General features: G+C 63.7%; 1 protein-coding gene across 1 annotated transcript; it reads left to right on the top strand.

Annotated features, from left to right (window-relative positions):
• Positions 1-3823: 3823 nt before the first annotated feature.
• Positions 3824-4923, top strand: LOC130220328 (uncharacterized). Its single transcript, XM_056452690.1, has 4 exons — positions 3824-4071; positions 4141-4395; positions 4492-4734; positions 4813-4923. The coding sequence occupies exons 1-4, from the start codon at positions 3859-3861 to the stop codon at positions 4897-4899; spliced, it is 798 nt and encodes a 265-aa protein (XP_056308665.1). The 5' UTR covers positions 3824-3858; the 3' UTR covers positions 4900-4923.
• The last annotated feature ends 7233 nt before the right edge of the window (positions 4924-12156 follow it).

Genomic DNA, 12156 nt, shown 5'->3' with positions numbered 1-12156 from the left:
GAAAGGGTGTGGGCCCTGGGGGAAAGGGGCTGTCAGTGGTGGCTTTGGGAGTCAGGGGCTCCAGCCCCTGTAACCTGGGCCCCTGCCCCCGGAAAGGGTGTGGGCCCTGGGGGAAAGGGGCTGTCAGTGGTGGCTTTGGGAGTCAGGGGCTCCAGCCCCTGTAACCTGGGCCCCGGCCCCCGGACAGGGTGTGGGCCCTTGCCCCCGGACAGGGTGTGGGCCCTGGGGGAAAGGGGCTGTCAGTGGTGGCCTTGGGAGTCAGGGGCTCCAGCCCCTCTGACGTGGGCCCCTGCCCCCGGAAAGGGTGTGGGCCCTGGGGGAAAGGGGGTGGGAGCGGTGGCCCTGGGTGTCAGCATCAGCATTTGGGATGATGGTAGGTCTTTCCAGCAAGCTTTTGAAACCAAAGTCCATTTGGGGCCATGATGAAGATGGTTGGTCTCGGGAACGGCCGGTGGCAAGGGCTTGGCGACGCTCACCGGGGTACTTTATGAGACCCAGGCCCCAGCCCGCCAAGCCATGCCCGAAGGGAGACCCCTTTTTCGGGACGTCCCGCGCCTGGAGGTGCCTGTCCGGCGCCGATTGTCTCTGACCTCCCATCGAGAATTCGGCGACGGCGAAGAAATGTGGACTTAGGTTCTGACGGTTGGGCAGCTTTGAGAAAGTTGGACTTAGGTTTTGACCATTTCGCGCCTGCACCAAGCACGCTGATCGATAGGAGCTTGTTTTGACGCCCCATGGGTTAGGCCCCTGCCCGGCACACCTGCCCCAACATGGGTGGGTCGGCCTCTATGGGTGTGGTTGGTTCCTCCCTGCCTCGGGCGTGCTGTGAGGGAGGCGTGGGGGGGTGTCCCTCCGCACACAACCCCCCCCTTTCCCGCCTCTATCTGTGGGAGGAAAAAAAACTCAAATGGCCCGTCTGGTTTTGACCAAGAGCATGTCCGGCGCTCTGCCCGCCAGCCCGCCCGCCTGACCCCCTGTGCTTTGTCCCCCCCCTGCTGATTCTCAGTCCGCGCCGCCCTCGCCCTGGAACAAGGGCTGGGGGTGGTAGGTGGGCTCGGTAGAGTCTCCAGCGTGGTGTGTCGAGCCCAGGGGCCGTGTGGGGTACGGGCTGGTGCTGGCTCCAGCCCCTGTGTGTGTGCGTGACCAGTGCTGCGTCTCCTGCCCGTCCGCAAGCACGCCCACCCCTTCGGGTTTATCCTTGCCGGCCCTCGGCGGTCTCCCCTGCCCCACCTGACCCCCCCTACCCCTCTCCCCCGGAGGTGTGTGGGGGTGGCTGGTGGAGGCGGAGGGTGGCCGCTAGTAGTCTCTGGCGAGGTGAAACAAGCCGGGGTCAGTGGTGTCCGGGCTTACGGTCTGGCCCCTCCTTTTTGATGGTTGCGGTTCATGATGCGGTGAGCCCCGGAAAAGGTGCGTGTTCGATGGGGTTCTACGACACTGCTTTGAAAGTGGGAAAAAGCCATGTAATAAAGCCCCCGCGGCTGGTGCAGTCCAAGCTGCCCAAAACGTTGCGTGTTCGGCCGGGCTCATGCCATCCCTTTGTGGGGGCAGAAAAGGGAACTATAAAAAGGCTTATTCAAAAAGCCCCCCCGCGGGCTGGCGCAGTCCAAGCTGCCCAAAACGGTGCGTGTTTGGCCGGGCTCATGCCATCCCTTTGTGGGGGCAGAGAAGGGAACTATAAAAAGCTTTATGCAAAAAAGCCCCCTGCGGGCTGGCGCAGTACAAGCTGCCCAAAACGGTGCGTGTTCGGCGGGGCTCATGCCCATCCCTTTGTGTGGGAAAAGGGGAATAAATCAAAAAGCAGCGAAAGTCCCCGCTGCTGGCACGGTGAGGCTGCCTGAAATGGTGCGTTGTTCCTGGGACAAAAATCCACCAAAAAGTCGTAACAACTGCTTCCATACAAGTTGGATCAAAGGGATCTCGTAGGTATCGGTCCTTCCCCTTTAAGAGGGGGAGGGGGAACCAGCGTCGCTGACGCGGAAGCGGACGCTTCGTCCGCCATCTTTTAAACCGCTCCACGCGGCATGTGGGTCTCTCTCCCTCCAGCCTTGGTCTTGGACGGTCATGGCCGAATGTGCGCTCTGCTTCAACGTCTACAGCCGCCTCTCGCCGCACCTGTCTGCGGTTCACAAGGTGTCGAACGCGGACGAGAAGAGGCTTTTGCTGGCGCTCGCCGCTGGGCGCGTGGACATGCGGAAGACGGCGTGCCCGGTGCCCGGCTGCCGGAGGACGCCGGCCCGCCTAGACAGACACCTGAAGCAGCACGCCGAGCTCTCCGTCTCGGCCAGGAAGGAGGCTATGGGCCGAGCGAGGCGTCGGAAAGTGGCTCGAGAGTTGCGGTGGTTGCGGTCCACTCAACCGACGGTACCCGTGGTGTCTCGGCTGGCGTCGTCCTCCGAGGAGGAACGGGAACCAGACGGCCCGGAAGCCGAGCGTCCCTGCGCCGACCCCCGCTGCAGGCTCGCAACGGAGCGCATACAGGCCCAGCTCTCAGAGCTCCGCAAGCAGGTGGACAAGGTGAGGTCCGCCCAGCTCCAATTCGCCCGCCGCTATCGAGAGTTGAGGAGGGGGGAAGAGGGGAGGAAGAGCAGGCGGGCAAGGTCGTGTCCTGCCCCGCCGGCACCATCCCCCGACCCCGCCCCCGGGCGAGGGCCGGCCCCCGGGCGAGGGGCGGCCCGAGGTCTCCGGGCGGCCTCCGGGCCTGTGGAAGCCTACGATCCAACAAAATACCCGTACCCGGACCACGCCCGCGCCTTGAGTTGAGTATGGTTATGGCACTTCTCTGTTGGGCTGGTGGTGGGTGTATGTCGTCTAGGCTGACTTTTGACTTTCGCCCCCGTTCTGCAGACTTGCTTTTGGCAGAGTTCGAGGGTTTCCAATTGGGGAGCGAGCCCACCGCCCGTCTGCGGAATAACGTGGCCTCCAAACTGGCGAGGGTCAAGGCCTTCCTAGGCTTCATGGCGACAGGCCACGCGGACCCAGAAACCTTGTCCTTCCTCAACCAACCGGCGCGCATCCGAGCCTGGTCTGCCCTGCTAGGCCAAACGGGCATGGCCGAGCCCACGAGGCAGCACTACCTGAAGAACGTGGCGCAGTTCCTGGATTATCTCTCCGAAACCCCGCCGGCCTCCTGCCGCCTCTCCAGTACCACCCTGGTGCTGATTCGCAGGGAGCTTCGAGCTCTCATTCGCGGCATACGCCGCCGCGTCGTGGTGCACGAGGTTAGGACCAAGCAAGCCAAAGAAGGCAGACTCATCTCCAAAGCCACCCTGCTACGCTGCCATCGCACGGCTGGGAGAAAAATACCTGCCCTTCTAGGTGAGTGTTTGGTCCCCGCCGGTCTGCGTTTCCACCAGTGGCGGTGGAAACGCTGACCTGCTCTCCGTTCTTCCCTCTTCTGCTCCAGGGCACCAACGGCTCTCGGTCAAACCGAGCCACGTCAGCGTACCCACCCCTTAGCCCCCGAATGGGGGTTAAGGGGTGGGTACGCTGACGTGGCTCGGTGCCCCAAGGCAAAAAGATAATGTCTGCTCCGGGGCGCCAGCGGCTCTCGGTCAAACCGAGCCACGTCAGCGTACCCTCCCCTTAACCCCCGAATGGGGGTTAAGGGGTGGGTACGCTGACGTGGCTCGATGCCCCAAGGCAAAAAGATAATGTCTGCTCCGGGTCGCCAGCGGCTCTCGGTCAAACCAAGCCACGTCAGCGTACCCACCCCTTAACCCCCGAATTCGGGGGTTAAGGGGTGGGTACGCTGACGTCGCTCGGTTTGACCGAGCCGCTGGCGCCCCGGAGCAGACATTATCTTTTTGCCTTGGGGCACCAGCGGCTATTGCTAAGTTTAAAACCGTTGGTGGTGTAAACATGGTTTGTTGGAAAAGTCTAACCCCTAACCTCCCTCCGTCAGACGGCCTCGAGTCCAGCCCAGACACCAGGCAGCAGTGGCGCTTCTATGGCTACCTGACCGGCTACCTGACCTGCATCACGGGCCATCGCTGTGGGGTCTTCCAGAACCTGACCATCCAGGAGGTCCAAGAGGCTTCCAGAAGCCCGGACGAGTCCGCCTATGTCATAAACGTGAGTGGGACGTTGCATGTGGGGGCCACCAGTGGTAGGGCTCACTCATCTTCTCTCTGATTTTCCCAGATCACCACGCACAAGACAAACCGAGCCTTCGGCGCGGCTCAGCTGTCTCTCAACAAGGAAGAATACAGCTGGTTCCGGAGGTTTTTGCAGCTGCGGGCTAGCCTCCCCGGGGGGAGCCAGGCCTCCTATTTTTTTTTTACTTCCAGACCCAGTCCCTGTCGAACCCTGAACAAATATTTTCAATCTGCATGGACCAGCATGGGGCTTCCCGGCAAGCCCACCTTCACTGACGTCCGAACTGCCATCGCGACCCACGTGAGTATCTATGCCAGTGCCCCCCCGCTGACCCCCATGACTGCCAGCGGCTTTGACCCCAAAAAGTCTCTGTCTGTCTGTCTGTCTCTGACGCAGGCAAAGAATTCACATTCTTCCGAGGATCGCAGGAAGGTGGCCCAATTCATGTGCCACGATACCTCAACCTCAGACAAGTTCTACGCGCTTCACCTAGGCCCTCTCCAAGCACGTGAGCACCGCAGACTCTTCGAGAGGGCCTTGGTGGAGGAGGAGGAGGAGGAGGAGGAGGAGGAGGCAGCGGGCAGAGAACGCCACTCAAGGAAGGGGCGCCAGAGGGCAGAGAGTCCCGGGTCACCCATGGTAAATCAGTTCCTTTTTGGCATGGACCTCAACAGAGGGACGTGTGGTGTTAGGTAACTGGCCTTTTCTCTTTTTCAGGAGGGAACTAGCAGGAGGACGCTGCCATGGCCGCCTTCGAAGGGGAAACGCCCCCTCGAAGCAACCGAAGACTCTGAATCTTCCTAAATAAAAATTGAACAATAAAGGTCATATGGTGTTCAGTGTCTTTATTATTCCTCTATCTGTGTGATAAAACATAGCTTCGAATGGGACAAATGATCCCTATCTCCTCTGTTAGAAGTGTCGCGTGGGACGCCCGCGTCCAGGTTCAGCCTTTGCTAAGCCCCAATTGGGACAAATGATCCCTGTCTCCTGTGGTAAAAGTGTCGCGTGGGACGCCCGCGTCCAGGTTCAGCCTTGGTTGAAAGCCCATCGGGACAAATGATCCCTTTTTAAACACAAAGAGGTGCCAGGCTGGACGAGACTGTCCAGGTCTGCGCCGGCGTTGAACGGCCATATGGCCCATGGTCCAACTCTGGGTATTTGCAGGTGTCTCCCGGGACGGCTCGGTCCTTTGGGCTGCATAAAGAGGTCGGAAGAGGGCTGCCCAAAAGCGGGGGTTAACTTCTGTGAGGAAGTAAAATAATTGATTGGAACAACAAAGCCTCATTTGGATGATGGTTGGTCTTTCCAGCCAGCTTTTGAAAAGACGATCAAGCCCATTTGGGGATCCAGTGGCACAGTTGGGTGAGTGAGAATTAGCGTGGCTGGTGGTGTCGGCGCTCGACGGGGTACTTGGTGAGACCCAGGCCCCCATCCCGCCAAGCCATGCCCGACGGGAGACCCCTTTTCCGGGATGTCCCGCGCCTGGAGGTGCCTGTCCGGGGCTGATTGTCTCTGACCTGCCATCTGGAATTCGGGGAAGGCGAAGAAATGTGGACTTAGGTTTTGGCGGCTTTGCGTTTGAACGAACCAGGGGTTCAATGGCCAGGCTGGCTTACCCAGGAACAGTGCCCCGACCCCGGGCGAGCTGGTGGGCGCCCGTGGGCATGGGGAAACCCAGCCAAGGGGCTGAGACATTGCAGGCTTACCCAGGGACAGTGCCCCGACCCCGGGCGAGCTGGAGGGCGCCCGTGGGCATGGGGAAACCCAGCCAAGGGGCTGAGACATTGCAAGCTTACCCAGGAACAGTGCCCCGACCCCGGGCGAGCTGGAGGGCGCCCGTGGGCATGGGGAAACCCAGCCAAGGGGCTGAGACATGCAGGCTTACCCAGGAACAGTGCCCCGACCCCGGGCGAGCTGGAGGGCGCCCGTGGGCATGGGGAAACCCAGCCAAGGGGCTGAGACATGCAGGTTTACCCAGGAACAGTGCCCCGACCCCGGGCGAGCACTGTTGGCTCTGGTGCGGTGAGGGGGGTTCCAGGGGCACCAGTGACACAGTTGATTGAGCGAGAATTCGCGTGGCTAGTGTCAACGCTCACCGGAGTACTTGGTGAGACCCAGGCCCCCATCCCGCCAAGCCATGCCCGACGGGAGACCCCTTTTCCGGGATGTCCCGCGCCTGGAGGTGCCTGTCCGGGGCTGATTGTCTCTGACCTGCCATCTGGAATTCGGGGAAGGCGAAGAAATGTGGACTTAGGTTTTGGCGGCTTTGCGTTTGAACGAACCAGGGGTTCAATGGCCAGGCTGGCTTACCCAGGAACAGTGCCCCGACCCCGGGCGAGCTGGTGGGCGCCCGTGGGCATGGGGAAACCCAGCCAAGGGGCTGAGACATTGCAGGCTTACCCAGGGACAGTGCCCCGACCCCGGGCGAGCTGGAGGGCGCCCGTGGGCATGGGGAAACCCAGCCAAGGGGCTGAGACATTGCAGGCTTACCCAGGAACAGTGCCCCGACCCCGGGCGAGCTGGAGGGCGCCCGTGGGCATGGGGAAACCCAGCCAAGGGGCTGAGACATTGCAGGCTTACCCAGGGACAGTGCCCCGACCCCGGGCGAGCTGGAGGGCGCCCGTGGGCATGGGGAAACCCAGCCAAGGGGCTGAGACATTGCAGGCTTACCCAGGAACAGTGCCCCGACCCCGGGCGAGCTGGAGGGCGCCCGTGGGCATGGGGAAACCCAGCCAAGGGGCTGAGACATGCAGGTTTACCCAGGAACAGTGCCCCGACCCCGGGCGAGCTGGTGGGCGCCCGTGGGCATGGGGAAACCCAGCCAAGGGGCTGAGACATGCAGGCTTACCCAGGAACAGTGCCCCGACCCCGGGCGAGCTGGAGGGCGCCCGTGGGCATGGGGAAACCCAGCCAAGGGGCTGAGACATGCAGGTTTACCCAGGAACAGTGCCCCGACCCCGGGCGAGCACTGTTGGCTCTGGTGCGGTGAGGGGGGTTCCAGGGGCACCAGTGACACAGTTGATTGAGCGAGAATTCGCGTGGCTAGTGTCAACGCTCACCGGAGTACTTGGTAAGACCCAGGCCCCCATCCCGCCAAGCCATGCCCGACGGGAGACCCCTTTTCCGGGATGTCCCGCGCCTGGAGGTGCCTGTCCGGGGCTGATTGTCTCTGACCTGCCATCTGGAATTCGGGGAAGGCGAAGAAATGTGGACTTAGGTTTTGGCGGCTTTGCGTTTGAACGAACCAGGGGTTCAATGGCCAGGCTGGCTTACCCAGGAACAGTGCCCCGACCCCGGGCGAGCTGGTGGGCGCCCGTGGGCATGGGGAAACCCAGCCAAGGGGCTGAGACATTGCAGGCTTACCCAGGGACAGTGCCCCGACCCCGGGCGAGCTGGAGGGCGCCCGTGGGCATGGGGAAACCCAGCCAAGGGGCTGAGACATTGCAGGCTTACCCAGGAACAGTGCCCCGACCCCGGGCGAGCTGGAGGGCGCCCGTGGGCATGGGGAAACCCAGCCAAGGGGCTGAGACATTGCAGGCTTACCCAGGGACAGTGCCCCGACCCCGGGCGAGCTGGAGGGCGCCCGTGGGCATGGGGAAACCCAGCCAAGGGGCTGAGACATTGCAGGCTTACCCAGGAACAGTGCCCCGACCCCGGGCGAGCTGGAGGGCGCCCGTGGGCATGGGGAAACCCAGCCAAGGGGCTGAGACATGCAGGTTTACCCAGGAACAGTGCCCCGACCCCGGGCGAGCTGGAGGGCGCCCGTGGGCATGGGGAAACCCAGCCAAGGGGCTGAGACATGCAGGCTTACCCAGGAACAGTGCCCCGACCCCGGGCGAGCTGGAGGGCGCCCGTGGGCATGGGGAAACCCAGCCAAGGGGCTGAGACATGCAGGTTTACCCAGGAACAGTGCCCCGACCCCGGGCGAGCTGGTGGGCGCCCGTGGGCATGGGGAAACCCAGCCAAGGGGCTGAGACATTGCAGGCTTACCCAGGGACAGTGCCCCGACCCCGGGCGAGCTGGAGGGCGCCCGTGGGCATGGGGAAACCCAGCCAAGGGGCTGAGACATTGCAGGCTTACCCAGGAACAGTGCCCCGACCCCGGGCGAGCTGGAGGGCGCCCGTGGGCATGGGGAAACCCAGCCAAGGGGCTGAGACATTGCAGGCTTACCCAGGAACAGTGCCCCGACCCCGGGCGAGCTGGAGGGCGCCCGTGGGCATGGGGAAACCCAGCCAAGGGGCTGAGACATGCAGGCTTACCCAGGAACAGTGCCCCGACCCCGGGCGAGCTGGAGGGCGCCCGTGGGCATGGGGAAACCCAGCCAAGGGGCTGAGACATTGCAGGCTTACCCAGGAACAGTGCCCCGACCCCGGGCGAGCTGGAGGGCGCCCGTGGGCATGGGGAAACCCAGCCAAGGGGCTGAGACATGCAGGTTTACCCAGGAACAGTGCCCCGACCCCGGGCGAGCACTGTTGGCTCTGGTGCGGTGAGGGGGGTTCCAGGGGCACCAGTGACACAGTTGATTGAGCGAGAATTCGCGTGGCTAGTGTCAACGCTCACCGGAGTACTTGGTGAGACCCAGGCCCCCATCCCGCCAAGCCATGCCCGACGGGAGACCCCTTTTCCGGGATGTCCCGCGCCTGGAGGTGCCTGTCCGGGGCTGATTGTCTCTGACCTGCCATCTGGAATTCGGGGAAGGCGAAGAAATGTGGACTTAGGTTTTGGCGGCTTTGCGTTTGAACGAACCAGGGGTTCAATGGCCAGGCTGGCTGCCCACAAAAGTGTCCCGATCCCGGCCAGCGCCATTGTCATTGGGGGCATGGGGGTCCCGCCCCAACCAAGCGGTTCAGACATTGAAGTCAGGCCCAAAGACAGTGCCCCGATCCCAGCCAGCGCCGCTGGCATTGGGGGGTGGGGGTCCCGCCCCAAACAAGCGGTTCAGACATTAAAGGCTTGCCCCGAGATAGTGCCCCGATCCCGGCCAGCGCCGCTGGCATTGGGGGGTAGGGATCCCGCCCCAAACAAGCGGTTCAGACATTAAAGGCTTGCCCACAAAAGTGTCCCGATCCAGGCCAGCGCCGCTGGCATTGGGGGGTGGGGGTCCCGCCCCAACCAAGCGGTTCAGACATTTAAGTCTTGCCCAAAGACAGTGCCCCGAACCCGGCCAGTGCTGTTGGCCGTGGCCTTGGCCGTGGCCGTGGCCGTGGCCTTGGCCGGGGCGAACGTCCGACACTGGTAGAAGGCAAGCACAAAACTCCCATATTGAACGCCCCTGGAACTACGTGCCGCTGGTGCACCCCAGCCGCCTCAACAAATTGAGCACTGCGCCGGGTGGCGGTAGTGGGAAAGGCTGGTGCCCCCGAGCTAGCTCTGTACCACAGTACGGGCGAGGTGATGGAGAGGGTGGTTCCCCACATCCAGATGGTTCACCAACGGCACGTCTGCGTAGCGAGTGCCACTAGCTAAGTCAATGTTCGTGGCTTAAGTGTGGGGTGCCCGGGGTCTGCTGGTGAGCAGGTGTCAAACTAGAAGACCCTTTGGGCCCGGTGCTTGCCCCGGAAAGGGTGCGGGCCCTGGGGGACAGGGGGTGGGAGTGGTGGCCCTGGGTGTCAGGGGCTCCAGCCCCTCTGACGTGGGCCCCTGCCCCCGGAAAGGGTGTGGGCCCTGGGGGAAAGGGGCTGTCAGTAGTGGCCTTGGGAGTCAGGGGCTCCAGCCCCTGTAACCTGGGCCCCGCCCCCCGGACAGGGTGTGGGCCCTTGCCCCCAGACAGGGTGTGGGTCCTGGGGGAAAGGGGCTGTCAGTGGTGGCCTTGGGAGTCAGGGGCTCCAGCCCTTGTAACCTGGGCCCCTGCCCCCGGAAAGGGTGTGGGCCCTGGGGGAAAGGGGCTGTCAGTGGTGGCCTTGGGAGTCAGGGGCTCCAGCCCCTGTAACCTGGGCCCCTGCCCCCGGAAAGGGTGTGGGCCCTGGGGGAAAGGGGCTGTCAGTGGTGGCCTTGGGAGTCAGGGGCTCCAGCCCCTGTAACCTGGGCCCCGGCCCCCGGAAAGGGTGTGGGCCCTTGCCCCCGGACAGGGTGTGGGTCCTGGGGGAAAGGGGCTGTCAGTGGTGGCCTTGGGAGTCAGGGGTTCCAGCCCCTCTGACGTGGGCCCCTGCCCCGGAAAGGGTGTGGGCCCTGGGGGAAAGGGGCTGTCAGTGGTGGCCTTGGGAGTCAGGGGCTCCAGCCCCTGTAACCTGGGCCCCGGCCCCCGGACAGGGTGTGGGCCCTTGCCCCCGGACAGGGTGTGGGTCCTGGGGGAAAGGGGCTGTCAGTGGTGGCCTTGGGAGTCAGGGGTTCCAGCCCCTCTGACGTGGGCCCCTGCCCCCGGAAAGGGTGTGGGCCCTGGGGGAAAGGGGCTGTCAGTGGTGGCCTTGGGAGTCAGGGGCTCCAGCCCCTCTAACCTGGGCCCCTGCCCCCGGAAAGGGTGTGGGCCCTGGGGGAAAGGGGCTGTCAGTGGTGGCTTTGGGAGTCAGGGGCTCCAGCCCCTGTAACCTGGGCCCCTGCCCCCGGAAAGGGGGTGGGCCTGGGGGAAAGGGGCTGTCAGTGGTGGCTTTGGGAGTCAGGGGCTCCAGCCCCTGTAACCTGGGCCCCGGCCCCCGGACAGGGTGTGGGCCTTGCCCCGGACAGGGTGTGGGCCCTGGGGGAAAGGGGCTGTCAGTGGTGGCCTTGGGAGTCAGGGGCTCCAGCCCCTCTGACGTGGGCCCCTGCCCCCGGAAAGGGTGTGGGCCCTGGGGGTACAGGGGGGTGGGAGCGGTGGCCCTGGGTGTCAGCATCAGCATTTGGGATGATGGTTAGGTCTTTCCAGCAAGCTTTGAAACCAAAGTCCATTTGGGGCCATGATGAAGATGGTTGGTCTCGGGAACGGCCGGTGGCAAGGGCTTGGCGACGCTCACCGGGGTACTTTATGAGACCCAGGCCCCAGCCCGCCAAGCCATGCCCGAAGGGAGACCCCTTTTTCGGGACGTCCCGCGCCTGGAGGTGCCTGTCCGGCGCCGATTGTCTCTGACCTCCCATCGAGATTTCGGCGACGGCGAAGAAATGTGGACTTAGGTTTCTGACGGTTGGGCAGCTTTGAGAAAGTTGGACTTAGGTTTTGACCATTTCGCGCCTGCACCAAGCACGCTGATCGATAGGAGCTTGTTTTGACGCCCATGGGTTAGGCCCCTGCCCGGACACCCTGCCCCAACATGGGGTGGGTCGGCCCTCTATGGGTGTGGTTGGTTCCTCCCTGCCTCGGGCGTGCTGTGAGGGAGGCGTGGGGGGGTGTCCCTCCGCACACAACCCCCCCCTTTCCCGCCTCTATCTGTGGGAGGAAAAAAAACTCAAATGGCCCGTCTGGTTTTGACCAAGAGCATGTCCGGCGCTCTGCCCGCCAGCCCGCCCGCCTGACCCCCTGTGCTTTGTCCCCCCCCTGCTGATTCTCAGTCCGCGCCGCCCTCGCCCTGGAACAAGGGCTGGGGGTGGTAGGTGGGCTCGGTAGAGTCTCCAGCGTGGTGTGTCGAGCCCAGGGGCCGTGTGGGGTACGGGCTGGTGCTGGCTCCAGCCCCTGTGTGTGTGCGTGACCAGTGCTGCGTCTCCTGCCCGTCCGCAAGCACGCCCACCCCTTCGGGTTTATCCTTGCCGGCCCTCGGCGGTCTCCCCTGCCCCACCTGACCCCCCCTACCCCTCTCCCCCGGAGGTTGTGTGGGGGTGGCTGGTGGAGGCGGAGGGTGGCCGCTAGTAGTCTCTGGCGAGGTGAAACAAGCCGGGGTCAGTGGTGTCCGGGCTTACGGTCTGGCCCCTCCTTTTTGATGGTTGCGGTTCATGATGCGGTGAGCCCCGGAAAAGGTGCGTGTTCGATGGGGTTCTACGACACTGCTTTGAAAGTGGGAAAAAGCCATGTATAAAGCCCCCCGCGGCTGGTGCAGTCCAAGCTGCCCAAAACGGTGCGTGTTCGGCCGGGCTCATGCCATCCCTTTGTGGGGGCAGAAAAGGGAACTATAAAAAGGCTTATTCAAAAAGCCCCCCCGCGGGCTGGCGCAGTCC

The sequence above is a fragment of the Danio aesculapii genome, unplaced genomic scaffold (assembly GCF_903798145.1).
Source record: "Danio aesculapii unplaced genomic scaffold, fDanAes4.1, whole genome shotgun sequence".
NCBI classification, from domain to species: Eukaryota; Metazoa; Chordata; class Actinopteri; order Cypriniformes; family Danionidae; genus Danio; species Danio aesculapii.
Note: the sequence above shows the minus strand (reverse complement) of the source record. Positions and strands in the feature narration are given on the sequence as shown.

Excerpts from the sequence above, each read along its gene's own strand:
- LOC130220328 (XM_056452690.1), top strand. The coding sequence starts at position 3,859 with ATGGTTTGTTGGAAAAGTCTAACCCCTAACCTCCCTCCGTCAGACGGC. Across the intron at positions 4,072-4,140 it reads AGTCCGCCTATGTCATAAAC|ATCACCACGCACAAGACAAA; the intron begins GTGAGTGGGACG and ends TGATTTTCCCAG. Across the intron at positions 4,735-4,812 it reads AGAGTCCCGGGTCACCCATG|GAGGGAACTAGCAGGAGGAC; the intron begins GTAAATCAGTTC and ends TCTCTTTTTCAG.